The 17765-nt window shown below is 38.4% G+C and overlaps 1 protein-coding gene across 1 annotated transcript; it reads left to right on the top strand.

The window, feature by feature from the left end:
- Positions 1-923: 923 nt before the first annotated feature.
- On the top strand, positions 924-1493 carry LOC140016176 (uncharacterized). Its single transcript, XM_072069612.1, has one exon. It carries the CDS (start codon positions 924-926, stop codon positions 1491-1493), a length of 570 nt encoding a protein of 189 aa, XP_071925713.1.
- The last annotated feature ends 16272 nt before the right edge of the window (positions 1494-17765 follow it).

Below are 17765 nucleotides of genomic sequence, written 5' to 3'. Positions count from 1 at the left end.
TGACCAGGGGGAAAAAAGAATGCACTGGAAGAAATGGACTGATATAGCGGAAAGGAAAAAGAATGGGGGACTTGGGTTTAGGGATTTACTCTGCTTTAATGAAGCATTGTTAGCCAAACAAGCATGGAGGCTTCTCATTTGTCCCAACTTGTTGGTGAGCAAAGTAATGAAAAGCAAATATTTTCCTAAATCTAACATTTTTGAGTCCAAAGTAAAGGCGGGAGCTTCTTGGATATGGCAAAGCTTGCATAGCTCATTAGAGTTGCTAGAAAGTGGGGTTTGGAAGCAAGTGGGGGATGGTGCAACAGTGGATATCTAGGACAATAGATGGGTAGAATGCTTAAAGATTGGAAAAGTCACTTTTCCAAAACCAGTTGGAGGTCATATGACCAAGGTCTGCAATTTGATCAAGGGGAATCAATGGAACAAGGACCTCATCACAGCTTTGTTCTCAAAGGAGGAAGCAGAGGCAATTATGTTATTCCCTCAAAACTTATTTAAAAAAAAAAAAAGACAGATACAAATGGAGATAAACTGCAAATGGGTTCTACTCCACTAAATCTGGGTATGCGAGGGCTAAAGACAAAATCAAGGAGTTGACAGAGATGAATAGACCACAAGTAAACTCCAGCATAAACAAAGAAAGGTCCAAGGTATGGAATCAATTGTGGGGACTGAACATCAAACATAAAATCAAACACTTCTTGTGGAAATGTCTCCATTGCATCCTCCCAACTAACGAGGAAATTTTTAGAAGGACTGGCAAGGGGGATCTACTATGCAAGTGCTGTGGGGAAGAACAAGAAACAATTAAACAAGCCTTGCTTAAGTGCAAGGCTAGAGAGCGGGCATGGACAGCTTTTCCTATTTCATGGGACGACATCAGAGATCATAATTGGAACTTTTGGAAATGGTGGGAACAGATGCAGGAAGCTAGATCAAGGAATGATGGGATTAAACACATTGAAATCACAACTAACTTCCTCTGGCAAATCTGGAAGGCAAGGAATGAGTGGTGTTTTAACCAGGAATTGAAGGAGGGGCACCAAGTATCCAAAAAAGCTGTGGAGGAATGGATGGAATATGATGAGGCTATAAGAGATGTTAAGATGGCCAATGAAGAGAATTCTCAGCCAGAAAACAAACATCGAATGCTAGTTGGACTGATGGAACAACATAGCAATATAATGTACACGGATGCTGGAATGAACCAAGGCAAAGCTAAAGCAGGAGTTGGGATTATTACTAAAGCTAACAATGGCAGGATTCTTGTAACATTGTCCATCCCACATCCTGGAGCTAAAGATACTGCAGAAATGGAGGCTATAGCCATTCGAACAGCCTTGGGCAAGGCTATAGAGGAAAACATGGCATCCTTATTGATTCTTTCTGACTGCAAAGCTGTTGTGAATAGACTCAATACAGGATGTCAAGGCCTAACCTCAATGGACATGCTAATTAAAGACATCAGACAGCTAAGTCAGTCCTGTTAGAAATGCACTTTCTTTCACATTAGGAGAGAAATGAACATGTGTAGCCATGGTTTAGCTAAGTTAGCTATTAACTTGATTCAAGAAACTAGGTGGAAGCAATCCTTCCTTGTGTGGCTTAATAGAGAGGCCCATAATGACTTCCTGGCAGTTGTTAGTCTTTTGTAAATCTGTTGTGCAGATATAACCGTAACTTATTACATATATATACAGTTGACATTTGACAAAAAAAGAAAGAAACAGGGACAATAATTCAATTGGCTGATCGTACATTTGGTTATCCAAATGGAGTAGTTGAGGATGTTTAGTGTAAGCAAATGGATTAATTTTTCCTGTTGATTTTTATGTGCTTTGCATGGATGATAGAAGTGCTCCAAATCCATCACCCATTATATTAGGAAGGCCATTCTTGAGTACTGCCCAAACTAAGATTGATGTTAGTAAGGGTGCTCTCACAATGGAATTGACGGAGAAATAGTCCATTTTAATATTTTTGATACAATGAAACATTCTGTTAACTCTCATTTTGTGTTTGCTATTCATGCTACTAATTTCTCTATGCAAGAATTTTCTGAGTTTGATTGTAGGAGCAAATTCAAAATTGTTGCGAACAAGTATCATGGAATGAAAACAACTTATGAGATGAAAATGAGTAGAAAATTAAGAAAGATGGTTGCACTCAATGGCTATCTAGACCCCGGAGGAATACCACCAATTGCAAGAAAATTTGAATTATATCCAGATTAAGGAGTGGTATTTAACGTCTAGCCAAAGACATTAAAGAAAGGCACTGTTTGGAAGGCAATCCAAGACTCTTTGTTTTAGTTTTCTTATATTTCTGGAGTTTTTGTTAAGTGTTAGTTGCATTTAGTGGTTTGTTATTGTTGTGGTAGGGAGCTGACAGTTAGACGTGCCCACACCAAGTGGTTACGCCTAAGAAAGAAAGTTTTAATTTGACGGACAAAAGACTACCCAGTAGTTAGGCGTGCCCACACTAAGTGGTCACATTTAAGGAAGGGCAATTCACGTCTGCGGGCAAAAACTCTACATTAGTTAGGCGTATCCACGCCGGGTGGTTACGCTTAAGGAACTCAATTTTTAAATATTGGTCAGAAGACTCTCTAGTAGTTAGGTGTGCCCACGCCAGGTGGTCGCACTTAAGGATCTTAATTTCGAACGGTTGGTCAGAAAATTCGAAAGCAGTTAGGCGTGCTCATGCCTAACACGGGGGTTCAAAAAAAAAGAAAAAGGGTGAAAGGACAAAATTGCCCTCTCTTATTTTAAAAAAAAAGTTGCCATACTTTTTCTTCTTCCTTCTTTTTTCTTTCTTCTTCTTTCTTTTCTCCCTTTTCCCTGCTGCTGCCTTCACCTGCGTCGTACGCCGTCAGCCTTCACACGCATGCCGATCGAGCCCCTCATCGCAATCCCGAGTGCGCCGTTGTCGCACGTCGACCACCGCTCACGTCCATCCTGCTGCACCGCCCAACATTGCCACACATCCACACGCCGACGCCACCTTTGCCGCTGCCGCTGCTATTTCTTCGCCACTCTTTCCTCCCGAGCTTTAGTCCATTTTTACCTTCTTCCGTGTTCAGGGAAGTGTCGTTGCCCCATTACTTCTATTCTTATTCTTTATTGCTTACATTGGAGACAATGTAAGGTTTCGATGTAGGGAAGGGTTAGCTATGTTTTTAGTTGTTCATTTTACATTTTCTTTTCTTTAGTAGTTCTTTGTCTTAAACAATGATGAATGCAATTGAGATACGAGTATGATTAGTAAGTTCATGCCATGGGGTTTTCTACTTTTCTTGATGATGAATTAATTGATGAATATGCTGAACTTGATATAATTTTGACCACTTGTGAGATTTGTGGGCTTATTTTTTTCGTTTGTTTAGTAGTTATTGCACATGGTTTGTCATTCTAGAACTTGTTTGGTTATGCATGTCAAGACCACATTTTAATGAATTTGATGCATTAAAATGATGAGGACACCTAGGATTGAAGCATTTTTTGACTTGCTTAAAAACCTACCTTTATTTTATCTACCTTTAGTGAGTCAAGGTGAGCCTTTAACCCTCTTTCTTCGTTTGATACCCTAATTGTTAGCCGAAAAACCTTCTTTTTAGACTTTCTCTTTGTACCTTGAGTTAAAAAAATGTTTCGATTTCATTGCATGGGAGTTTGGGATATTATTTGACAGTGTTGAAGATATGTAATTATAGAAAGATTTGATATTGTAAATATTAGGAAAGATTAGATTTGATTTGTTTTATTATAGTATCAAATATTAATTAGATAATAGATTGATTTAGACTAGCATGATTTTAGGATCTAAATTAAGTTACACTTGTGTATATATATATTTGTACATTGTGTAGTCCAAAAATATGAATAAGAGTATTTTCTCTCACTTTTTTTAGTTTTCATGGTATCAGAGCTTTAGACTATGTTAATCAGTTTGTCTTTTGACGTGACCCTATTAAGTCACTTTTAGTTCTTTCTTGTGTAAATTATAATGGTAGATATGAAAGGTAGTAGTAAAGAGATGAAAACAGTAATTTTTGATGTTATTCCTACAACATCAAAAATTACTGAACATAAACTGAGTGGAAAATTTTTTTTGTTAAAATGAAATAAATTGTTTCTAATCATTGTAACATTACCTAAACAAGTTGTAACTCCTTATTAATTACTTGTCCAAATTCACAATATAAGTGTGATAAATTTAGTAGCTATATCTACTGATACAAATAGTTGACATTATCTTACAATCAGTTCAGACAATGTTACATTCATTCCTTGTCCACTTTCTACAATTTGCAAATTCAATCAATATGAATATGAATAATATTTAATAATTTGTAACAATTTTATAATTCTCTCTAAATTCTATACAGTTGATTTACCGATGCCTCAAACAACAACTTTGGCCAACATGTACATAGTGGCCGAACTCCATTCTCATCAGATTGTTATTGATGAGTCAATTTCTAGTTCATCATGCTGACTCATGGTTGTATATTATGCATATTTTCTACTACTGTAAATATGGTTAGACTCAGCATTTCTTAAATTTTGTTGGAAGATGAGGACTGGTAGCCATCTTTGATGGGGATCTTGGACACCAACAGTTGTCAGTAACAACCATTCTAAACGATATAATATTTTTTGAACAAGGTATAACTTAATGTAAACTACTTGTAAAACTTAACAACAGAGACACAATTATTACATATGAGACTCATATGAATAGTAACAAAATATCACATCTCTGTTATAAAGATGTACAAGTAGTTAAGGAGGAGTTACAATTTGTGCAGAGAGAGTTATGCCGTTCAGGGACGGTTGATTTGACAACTATCCCTACCCCAAATCTCTTTAGAGGGTGTTCTAGTTTTGTAATAGGTATTAACTCAATTTCAACTGCTTGTATGTTTAAGTGACATAGATGTTATATACAATTATTACTTGTACATCTCAATTATTATTGACTCATAGTCTCATGGCACTTTCTTATCCTTACATATCTTATGAAAATCATTACTGGCAAAGGTTGTATGCCATTGAGTACAATCATTCCTCAAAGGTGTAATGGCTTACCAATAAGTTATAAGACATAGGTAACTATTTGTAATTTCTCATAATAGTGATGCAATTACTATGTTTGTGACCCATATCAACACTGGATAGAACATCACATAGTTATTGTTTAGTTGTACATGTCATGCACTGTGTCTAACAACTTATTGAAATAGCATTATACTATCCATGACACGATTCACTAATTTAATCAAAATTCGAAAAGTAAACAGTGGGCAAGAAAGTGAATAATAGCAATATTGCCCAACATTCACATAGTTTACTCTGTAATTTGTATGGTTACAGCAAACATGCTGAATAATAATTGACCTCTGCCAATTGGGAACTATCCAATTTTTTTTATATATTATAATAATTTGTGAAATTTTTGAATACAGATATAAAAGTTGCTAAAATCAACTAAATTCTAAGAATGCAGGAAATGGTCTCAATTTTGGAATCAAATAGTACATTTGTCCGAAGAATTACAAATGCCTAGAGCATTGCCTTTAAAATTTTGAACTTAACGCCCGAACTCCATACAACTTGTTTTGTTCTCTTTCTCCCAAGATGGTACCGGCAATTGAGAGTCATCTTAGCAAAACATAGTTACGCTCCAACTTTAGCTCCAATATGTGGTAACTACATCCTTGTCTTTGTTTAAGTAGCCCTATGGAACACTAAATTTCGTGGTAAATCCATATTTATTGTAGAAATTATACGCTTTGTCTTCTATATGAAACTCCATTCCAATTTGCCAAGGCTCGTCTTCTGTCCATTTCAAGCATTCCACTACATGAATTTCATTTGTTTAGAGTGTATAAATTCATCAACATTATGTAAACATTCCATAACAGAGTGTATAATTGCATGCATATCTTGTACATGCTATCTTAGACCATGTAGAATCAAAACTCTAAAATAAGTTATAGTACATTGCAGTTAAGGACTCATGACAACTGAATCAAAACTATCAATTAAGAAATTGGACATCCAAAGAATCTAAATCCGACCAGAATCAAAAGAGATAAGCCCAAATAAACCAAAATAGGATGCAGAAGAAATGAGGACTATAATTCATTCCTCAAAAATTGCTTTACTCTAGAGCTACTAGTGTATGCTACCTCTTTCAGCCATCAAGAAGAATAAGCAAAAAAATACTATTGCTCTCTGATCAGATCTACTCTTCTCATGCCTAATTAATATGCCAAATCATGCAGGGGAAAATTCTAACAATTAGAGTTTAATTTTGTACCCACAATATTAAATATATATAATTGGAAGAATCTTACCAAAGGACAAGCAAACTTGCATAGAGGCAACTAAAAATGATTGTTATGCATTACAAAATAAACTAGCTGGCAAAGAATATCCAAACATGTGGCATATATAGGAACAACGAGATAATAGAATCACAAAAGAACTGTTGTATAATAAAATAAAAATTTTTCATAGAAAACACAAGTAAGAGAAGAGGCAACTATAATGTACAAATTATGGTGTCTCTCAATCCGATTATACAACAGAATACCCTAGTATGTACAACATAACCATTATTATAATAATTCTAACCATGTGTGTTACTCTTAAAATTATCATATAGCAACATGATGACTAAATAGTGCTCTAACAAGACATACTTGTACATATACCAAAACTCAATGTAATACTCATGAAACACATTGTGAATATTTTCTAACGTTGCGTATAGACACCACATGTATATATTTGCTATTTGTTATCTTACATCTACATATCCAGGATTTAATCCCATTAACAACACTTATATATTAACTATTATGATAGCAATGATTTTTTCACTTGTACATACAAATGAGCGCACTGTTCTTCCTGGGTAACAATGTGTACAATCAGACAGACACGCTGAAAAAACAGAGCATAACTTCTTTTTCATTTAAATATTAGTTTCTGCTAACATTGCTACCACTACAATTTCTATCCAATTCATATGATAATCAGCATCATTACCTTCATCAATCTCCGCCGCATTGTTGTAACTATTTGCTCACCCTGTTATAATGTCTATTGTCTTGGCCATTATTGTATGCTACAACTGTAATACCCTTTTCTAGTTTAAATCACTTCTTGGAAGCGATGTCAATGCAAATACTATGATTGCTTCGGTGTTTATATTTGCTTGTACCCTTGCCGTCCCAGATATGGGTGGAGGTCCAAATTATCAACATTTAAAACCCACCACAACAAGACTTTCTAACCCTAATTTGGTACACAAATCTGCATTTGCTATTTTTGCTCTCTCTTCTCTGGAGATAGATTGTTATTTCTCACCATTCTTCTCTTTCCACTATACCTTCAAAGAACTAAAATGAAAGCCTTCTTTTTTGTCAAGGTTTTCGCGGGTTCGTCTTCAAAATTAGTTTTGAATTCAAATTTTTAATTCAAATTTCATATTTTAACAATCCTGTTCCAATATAACGCCGTTTATATTGGTGTTTTTGAAATTAATATTTTTTTTGAAACTTACTAATTAGATGGTGTCGTTTTGATGCCTTCTTTCTACCTGTCGACGTGGATGCATAATAACCACTTCTTAAGTTTTGTGAGGGGACCGTTCAGGGACGGTCTTTCTGATGACTGTCCTTGCCCCAAATCCCAACGAACCACTCGAAGACGTCCGAGGCTACTGTGACAACTTCTACAGTAAACACCATAAGCAAATCAAACTCGAAATCATAGACCAACAAACAGTTTTTCATTTGTTGTGTTAGCAAAAAGAATCAAGCTTCATTAGAGGATACAGTAGAATCAAGCTTTATCATGAGCTTTTAGATTTTCTTCTAATCATGTTGTCCTATTTTTTTATTTTTAATTCACAGTCTAGTTGTGTTTGAATTTACAGTTACAATTTTTTGCAGGCCCTAATAATGTTTTCGAGATAAAGTCTTATTCTCTTGTGCATTGAGAAATGGCCTTATATGATTTTTTCCTTTTTTGCTTAACTTGTTCAAGTAGAGTTTTTCTAAAGGGTGCTCAATTGACACTCATCAACATGCTTACATTTCACCTAATTTACCATGTATAGACACGCTCTAACAATTACCACCTTTTCTTGCATATATACACTTTCTCTAATTAATCTTAATTTTTTGAAAATCTAACACATGAAATATATTTTAATGAATGCCCATTGAGCACTCGTTAAATAGAACCTTTCAAGTAAGAGGCTACTCTATATTTGTGGAAGTTAATCATCCATTGAAGGGAAGATATTTGATAAGATATACAGTAAAATGTATATTTACTGTATATAGACTTTTGAAAGTGTTCCATGGGCTAAAATCTCTAATGTATTCTATTTTCTCATTTGTGCTGGCTCTTTTTATAGGTTCAATGGTTTAAGTTTTTGGTGACTCTATGTTTTTGTGGGTGAAGTACTCATAGAAGATGTAGACAAGTATTCTTCACCCTCTTTGCTTGCTATTGGCCAGAGTCACACACAAAAACTCTCCAGCAGCTGTGGTTGACAGGCACATACAATTCTATGTTGTATCTTCACTGTAATTGTTCCAGAAAATTATCATGTACATAGCATGTAACAGTTCTTAATGGAGTTAACAGCTGTAGATGGAATTTTGTGCTGACATTTTCAATTATTGCATGAAAAATTCATATTTTTTGACTTTTATCACTACTAATAAAAGTTAATTTTCCTGATATAAATCCTATTGATTTATTGAACAAACAATAAAATCATATCATAATATTTATGTACTAGAAGAGAATTAAGAAGCTATCATCTCAAAGCCTTTGGCTGATTTCCATTATTGCTAATCCCACTCTTTTACTATCGATACTAGATGCAACAAAATGATGAAGTTGTCGTTCAAAAAAATTAAACTACTATTGGGAAATTTGCTGCTTGAAATTCTAAATAGAATAATGAACGTAGAGACAATGTCATATGCGTTTTGTTTTGGTGAATATTTTGAACACTTCTGATCTTTAGTCAACCTATCAAATTGTGCACTTGTCTTCCTTCATTTTTTCTTTGCCATAGAAGTGCTCAGGATCTAGGGTTTGGTTATGACTGAAAAGATGAATACTGTGGAATCGAAAAAAAGTGGTGATTAGGATTTCATGAAATGATTGAGTTCCAATGAAGTATATCATTAATTTTGTATTTTTTTTTCTTTCTAAAGATAGTTTGGTAATTCAAGAAGGTTTTTGTCATATACCTAAAAAGCTTGGTAACAAAATGGCAAATGCCATTAGTCCTTAGCATCCTTTTTAAAGTAGAAGCTCCAAAACATCCTCCATCTGGATAAATCATTGCAGTCCAATAGATTTGTGCATATTTTCTAACAATCATCTGATAAAAATGCTTAAAACTCAAAGAGAAATTTAGCTTTCATAGGAGATGGGAGAAATTCCAAAACTAGTACTCCCTCTGTCCCAATGAATCTGTCGTGCTTTGGGAATCCCACATTTTTTCAACAGTGCTCCGATTTCAAAAGGTAATGGGTTATGTTCCAAGAATGCCCCGGTTGAATTAGCTATGCAGCCTGACGTGTTGCTCCATTGATGGTAGGATAGAGTAGTGATATGATTGTGGGACCCATACATATGATATATTTTCAAGCCCTTTTGGAGAAAGTGCAATGCACGAATCCTGCTGGTTCTAACGTGACACTCACACACCATCACATGAAAATTCTCTATTTCACAGGTGAACTTTGGGGCCCACTAAAAATAAGAATCTTGTCGTAAGATTTAAGGGTATCAGTGGAAATCGGTGAAAGTTTTTATTACCATTATTGGTAAGTGACACTAATTTTGGGACGGACTAAAAAGGAAAGCATGACACTTCTAATGGGACGGAGGGAGTAAATAATATGAAATCTCAATCTATCTATTGAGCAAATAGATATTAATGAATATGAAAAACATTAAATCTCCAAAACATCTTCCCTGCATCCAGGTGAATCACTATAACTCAAAAGATTTGTGCATGTTTTTAAAAATAACATTTGTTAAAAAATGATTGAAGCCCAAGGAGAAATTCAGCTAACATGGTAGATGTTAAAATTTTCAAATCTAGCAAACCATATGAAATCTCAAATCTCATAGAAAAAAGAGAAAAAAAGGAAAAAATTTCTTACAAGGGAAATCCTAGGATAGAATAAAATTTTCACTAGAAAAAACTAGGAGAGAAGAAATACTTACCAAGAAATGCTAGCAAAGAAAATTCCTCGCTAGAGGGAATTTATTTTAAAAAAGCAAATAAAAGGTATAAAAAACGGTTCCCTCCTATGGAGAAAGATTAGATCTGAAGGCCATTTTCGTTAGAGGAGCCTTAAAGAGAAGAAAGAGAGAATGAATTTTAGAGAGAAATACACTAACACACAATTACTAAAATATTGGATTCCACAGATTAAATATTCGAAGATGTGCATTACAAACATATATCTTAATGACTTTCAAGACATACGTTGTATCCAAAAACACATTTGTGAATTTTTACACATATCAAGTGAAAATTATGTATGAAGTATGATTAATCATTTTTTAAAAAAAAATGAATAAATGGGAAGACTAGGGCGGACTTGGAAGTCTTTCCCTAACAGCTTCATTATGTCATAGACTCGTACCGTGAGCTGTGACAGCCCCACCTTCCCCTAAGGCGAACCAAAGGGGTTAGCGGACTGCCTGCCCAGCTCTCGCCAGGACTAACGGTACTGTTTACGTCGGTCTATTACGTTCCGGAACATAACAATGCGCGCAAACAAGTCAAAATCTCAAAATAAAAAAAAACGAAAATTCGAAACCAAAATGAACATTAAAATACACGTCAGAATCCGGCCGGAATCTGGCCGGATTTCCGGCCGGATTCTCGGCCGGATACAAGGCCGAGAGCAAACTCCAAAATTTCATTTTTTCCCCAAGCAATCCGCCCTGCAATCCGGCCAGTTTCTGGCCGGATTCCTGGCCGGATTCGGCACTGTTCATCTTCGCCAATTTTTTTCCTTTTCTGTTTGAAAGCCGTGGTGATCCGAAATCCGTCCAAACACCAACCAAACATATATATACATTGAAAACCAACATTTACAAGCCAAACGGCCTACCAAAGTATCCATTTAGTTCATACATATACAAGTAGCCATTTACACACCAAACATTGGTGGAAACAAAGCACTTAGGGTTTTCACCCTCAAGGAGCTTATACAAAATACATATACATGAGCTCAACTTGCATCCAACTATCATAACCTTTCCAAAAGTGTTCATTTTCCTGTAAGGAAAACAAATAAAACGGAATGAGCTAAAGCCCAGTGGTATACCACTACATAAGCAACCAAAGTCACATAAACATGGCCAATCACTTAAAGTTCATGATAAGCAATGAAGTACAACGGTAAAAGGATACAGTCGGCTCTCAAGAGCCCATTTCCACGCTTGCAATCTTGATCCAACCTCATTGACCCTCCGTCAATATTAAAAGAACCAAACCGTAGACCACCCTTTACTTCCACTTCCTTCCACCCAACATACCCCAACCGGGCCCGCACTCCATTTCAGTAGTTTTGGTAATACTCGAGTTTACCGAAACCAAGGGTCTCATTACCACAAGGTTCCCCAGTACAGTCCCCGTGGCAATTCAATCTTCACGACCAAGCCCTCGCCGGCTCGATCCAATTGACTACCAAACGGGGTTGAGCTCAATAATGCAGTAAGGCCGTTGAACATCGTCCAAATGACATCAATTCAGTTTCCATGAAATGGAATTCACCAACCAATATATCAAGTTCAGTAATGCAATAAAACGGTAGCCATTCAGTGACAATATCAAAAGAGGTGAGGGCGGTCAAGTACACCCTCACCTTAATCAATTTCAATATCCAAGTAAGCCATCAAGGCATCACATAACATTTAACAAAGCCACATAGTAACAATTTAGTGAGTGGTATACTCACCAAGTGAGAAAGTGGTGTTTCATACACCGTGGTCACCAAGACGTCGTGAGCTACCGTCACTCCCTAGAATCACACAACAAATGCAATGAGACTCGATAACGAGTCATATAGCAATGCTAAACACAACCCCAATAGGGTTTCATATGCATAAATGTGCATAATAGCAAACCAGAAATTAGAAAATGGCCTTAGTCTTGGCCCCCAAATAGAAAACTGTTTTACACTTATTATGCGGTAATGGCGTCAAATTCTCTACGGTTATCGGATGGGGGTGTAAGACCCACCGTTTCGAAGCTATGAAACAGGGCTACAACAATGTAGAAGGTCACTCAATCCAGTTCCTAGCTTAACTAGGTCGAAAATGCCAAATACCCTACCAGAATTACCAAAACAGGTTTGCAAATCACACAAAACTATAATTACTATAACTTAGTCTATACAAGTCCAAATACCGAAATTCCAAAGGCATAAGTTAGCTAAGTCATCCAGCTACATTTCATCAGAAGACACCAACTCCAAAATCCAAACCAATTCCAGTCAAAATAGCCAATTACTATCGCAGTTTTCGCATTCTGTCCAAAGCAGAACAGCTACAGTAATTTCATCATAACTCATTCTACATTAATGCAAATGACCTGAAATTTTACAGGCACCTCAAACACATCAATACCTAAAACTTTCATGTTTTGAGAAAAGTCTAATTCGGCCTCTAACCCAGTGATCTAAAACCGGACAGAATTGGGATTTTAAGAACCCTAACTTTTCAAATTTCCAACCAAATCCAAAATTGATTGCATTTATCCACATTTCACATCCACTAGAGCCATTATAGTCCATTGCCAATCATCACAAACAACCACACCATCATAATCCAATTAAACCAGAAAAATCATCATAAAATGGAAAACTTCACCAAATCAATTCAAACCAAGATAAAAATCAGAAATTTCAGCACTCTCATCACTAATAAGCACAACATAAGCATCATTAGGTGTAGTAGGATGTTTCAAGCTTCACTTACCAAAAACCAAGAGAGAGGAAGATGTTGTGCACCTTAGTCCTTCAAACAAAGTTCACCAAACAACTTACTAGCACTAGAAGGAAGAATTTTATGGAGTGAAAACTAAGTTAAGCAAGTGGTTTAGTTGATTTGAGCTAGAAGTTTGCTAGAATGTTGAAGAGTTTTGTCTTTCTTCTTGCTTAGAGAGGGCCGGCCATAAGGAGGAGAAAAATGGTGAATTTTGTGCAATTTTTGGATATTTAACCTTTGGTCAAAAAAGTCAAAATTGTGAATAGTAATTCTTAAAAGGCATCCAATAAGAAGGTGACACTTGTCACCTTCATAAATGCATTCTTATCTTTCTTTCCTCTCTCACATCAATCATTTCACACACACTATTTATCTCTTAACACCCGATAAATTTTACACAGTATCCGAAACTTAACCTTATTGGCCGAATTTTTCCGAACTTTTCGCACTAGTGGGTCCCACATCCAATATATATTCTTAATTTTCTAAAAATTCACCAATGCTAGAAAAATCATTTTAAAACTATAATTGCTCATAAAATCCACTAAGAAAATATTTCTAAGCCAGAAAATGCAGAAAACATGCAATTAAGGGGAAATAAACCCTAGGAAAATAATTAGGGTTTTACGGGTTCTCACACTCTCCTCCCCTTAAAAGAATTTCGTTCTCGAAATTTCTCACCTTAATTCCCGAAAAGGTTTGGGTATTTCTTTCGCATTTCCTCTTCCATCTCCCAGGTAGCTTCCTCCACTCCGTGGTTTCTCCATAGCACTTTCACTAGCGGAATTTTCTTGTTTCTGAGCTCTTTGACTTTTCGATCGAGTACTTGAACCGGTTTCTCTTCATAGGCCAGTGATTCATCTACTTCGATATCCTCCGGTTGTAAAACATGAGATGGGTCAGAATGGTACTTCTTTAGCATCGAGACGTGAAATACGTCGTAGATTCGAGAAAGACTGGACGGTAGCTCCAATCGATACGCGACCACTCCAACCCTCTGAAGGATCTTGTAGGGTCCGACGTACCGCGGTTGAAGCTTCTTTCCTTTACCAGTTGTAAGACTTCGTAAGGGTGTGATCTTAAGAAATACGTAGTCTCCAACTTCAAACTCCAAGTCTTTTCTTCGGTTATCCGCGTAGCTCTTTTGGCGACTTTGGGCAGTTTGGATTCGTTGCCGTATCAACTTGACCTTCTCGTGTGCCTCTTCCATCCATGGAATAGTTGTCGGGTCCAGTGCTTTCTTTTCGCCAACCTCATCCCAATAAATCGGTGAGCGGCACTTGCGTCCGTAGAGAGCTTCATACGGAGCCATTTGAATTGACGAATGGAAGCTATTGTTGTACGCAAATTCTACCAAGGTCATGTGCTGACCCCAATTGCCTCCAAAGTCCAGAATACAGGTTCGTAGCATGTCCTCAAGAGTCTGAATCGTCCGTTCTGACTGGCCATCCGTCCGAGGGTGATAGGTAGTGCTTAAATTGAGTTTCGTCCCTAAGGTTTCTTGGAACTTCTGCCAAAACCGAGATACGAACCGTGGATCCCGATCAGAGACAATGCTCACCGGCACGCCGTGTAACCTTACAATTTCATCCATGTACAGTCGGGTCAATTTGTCCATTGAATATTTCATGTTCACTGGCAAGAAATGGGCCGACTTGGTTAATCGATCAACGATCACCCAAACGGCATCGTGTCCTCTTTGCGTCCTTGGTAAACCTGAAACGAAGTCCATGGTGATGTTTTCCCACTTCCACTCGGGTATCTCCAAGGGTTGTAACAAACCCGATGGCTTTTGATGCTCCGCCTTCACTTGCTGGCAAATGAGACATTTCTGCACGTACTGCGCGATTTCCCTCTTCATATTGTCCCACCAATAGGTTCCTTTCAGGTCTTGATACATCTTGCTGCTACCCGGATGGATTGTATACTTGGACCTATGAGCTTCCTCCAAAATTTCTGCTTTCAACGATTCCTCCTTTGGTACCACTATTCGATCTCGATATTTCAACATACCCTCAGGACTCAAATTGAAGTCCGTTGTTTCTCCCTTTTCCACTTTCTCTCTCCACTTCCGTACCATCAAATCCTCGCCTTGCGCCTCTTTTATACGTTCCAGTAGAGTGGAGGTCACCCTTACATTGCTAAATATTACCTTATGACTCCCAAGACAGGGTTTCCACTCGCACACGGATTCTAGTAAATCCCACTCCTTAATCATTAGCCCTGCCACTTGCACTTTACGACTCAAGGCATCTGCTACCACATTTGCCTTTCCCGGATGGTAATTGATCGTACAGTCGTAATCTTCCAAGAATTCCATCCATCGCCGTTGTCTCATATTCAGTTCCTTCTGGGAGAAGAGGTACCTAAGACTCTTGTGATCCGAAAACACTTCGAAGGTCACCCCATATAGGTAATGCCTCCACTTTTTCAGTGCAAACACAACTGCAGCTAATTCTAGATCGTGAGTCGGGTAGTTCTGCTCGTGAAGCTTCAATTTCCTAGAGGCAAAAGCAATCACATTCCGGTTCTGCATCAAAACGCATCCCAATCCTTCTCGCGACGCGTCTGCATATACTGCAAACCCGTCCACTCCATTTGGCAAGACCAGTACCGGAGCCATGGTCAATCTTTTCTTTAATTCCTGAAAATTCGTTTCGCATCGGCTGTTCCAGATAAACTGGCCATGCTTATTTGTCAAGTCAGTTAGAGGTCCTGCCAGTTTGGAAAAATCCTTAATGAACCTTCGTTAGTACCCAACTAGCCCTAGAAAGCTACGAATTTCCGTGGTGGTTTCTGGTCTCTTCCAATTTATCACGGCCTCAACCTTCGCCGGGTCCACCGAAATACCTTCGTGGGAGATCAAGTGCCCTAGAAACGCTATTTTCTCCAACCAGAACTCGCATTTGCTAAACTTGGCGTACAGTTGATGTTCCCTCAATGTCTGCAACACCACTCTCAAATGCTCCTCATGCTCCTCGCGTGTCTTAGAGTAGACCAAAATGTCGTCAATGAACACAACGACAAATCGGTCTAGGTAGGGTTTGAAAACCCTATGCATTAGGTCCATGAAGGCGGCGGGAGCATTGGTCAGTCCAAAGGGCATAACGGCGAACTCGTAATGCCCGTATCTTGAATTGAAAGTAGTTTTCGGAATGTCCTCCTTTCTAATCAACAACTGGTAGTATCCCTGTCGGAGATCCAACTTCGAGAAGACCACTGCTCCTTGCAGTTGGTCAAACAACTCGTCAATGTGGGGCAGTGGATACTTATTCTTGATCGTAACGTTGTTCAGCCCCCTATAATCAATACACATCCTCAACGTTCCGTCCTTTTTCTTCACAAATAGGACCGGAGCTCCCCAAGGAGACTCACTCTCGTGAATGAATCCCCGCTCCAAAAGGTCTTGCAATTGCAACTTAAGCTCTTTAAGTTCTGCAGGCGCCATTCGGTAAGGGTTTTTCGAGATAGGTGCGGTTCCAGGTAAAAGATCTATTCGAAATTCTATCTCCCTTTCCGGAGGTAAGGCCACTAATTCATCAGGAAATACATCCGGAAATTCCCTCACTATGGCCACGTCTTCTACTTTTAACTTATCCGTAGGGGTGTTAGTTAAGAAGGCCAAAAATCCTTGCGCCCCTTTACTTATCAGTTTCCTAGCTCGAATGCCCGAAATGAGAGCAGATGAGGCTAACCTACCCCTTATATCTAACCTTAAGGTTGCCTCGCCAGGAATGCGAAATTCAACTATTTTCGTTTTACAGTCCAGTTGGGCGTTATATTTGGCTAACCAGTCCATGCCCAGAATCACGTCGTACCCCTTAATGGACAAGCTAATCAGGTCTCCTAGAAATCTCCTTTCACCTACCCATACATCGCAATCTCTATAAACCATACTAGTCACCAAACGTTGATTCCCCGTAGGTGTACTAATCTCTAAGTCATATGGTAAGCTAGCAGGTTTTATATCGATGCCACACATGAAATCAGGGTTAACAAACGAATGAGTGGCACCAGGATCAATTAAAACTTTGGCAAAGCGGTGGAAAATAGGGATCGTACCTTCCACCACCTCGGAAGACTCTGGGATCTGGTGGGGCTCTAAGGAATATACCCTAGCCGGAACTTTTGGTTTGGATCCGTCTCCCTTGGCCGATCCAGTATTGGTCCTCGACGGTAGTTGGCTCCCCTTTCCGTCTTGTTTCAGGACCGGACATGTAGCCAGCTGATGGTCCGCACTTCCACACCGCAGGCATTTCCCCTGTTTCCTCCAGCAGTTGTCTTCGGTGTGGTTCAGCTTTCCACAGTGCCCACAGGGTCCGCGAGGTGCCGAAGCCGAGCCACTTTGAGCGTTTCCCCTTTGTCCTCGCCCAGCTTGGCCACCCCTGAACGGAGTCCCTCTGCCTGACCCAGAATGACGACCACCTCCAGTTCCTCGTCCAAACTTGGAGGGAGTGCTCTTCTCACCCTGTCCAGAAGTACTCCCAGGAAAGCCATGCTTCTTGGCCTGGAAGTTTCGGACCTGTAACCGTGCACTTTCCACTCCTTGGGCTTTTTCCATTGCCTCGCTAAAAGTAGTGATTTGAGCCGCCGCGAGGTCTTTCTGAATCTCTACGTTCAAACCCTGAATAAAGCGCCTCACGCGTCATTGCTCGGTCATGATTAGTTCAGGCGCGAATTTGGACAGGCGGGTAAACTGACTCTCGTACT

This window comes from Coffea arabica, chromosome 10c (genome assembly GCF_036785885.1).
Source record: "Coffea arabica cultivar ET-39 chromosome 10c, Coffea Arabica ET-39 HiFi, whole genome shotgun sequence".
Taxonomy (NCBI): domain Eukaryota; kingdom Viridiplantae; phylum Streptophyta; class Magnoliopsida; order Gentianales; family Rubiaceae; genus Coffea; species Coffea arabica.
Note: the sequence above shows the minus strand (reverse complement) of the source record. Positions and strands in the feature narration are given on the sequence as shown.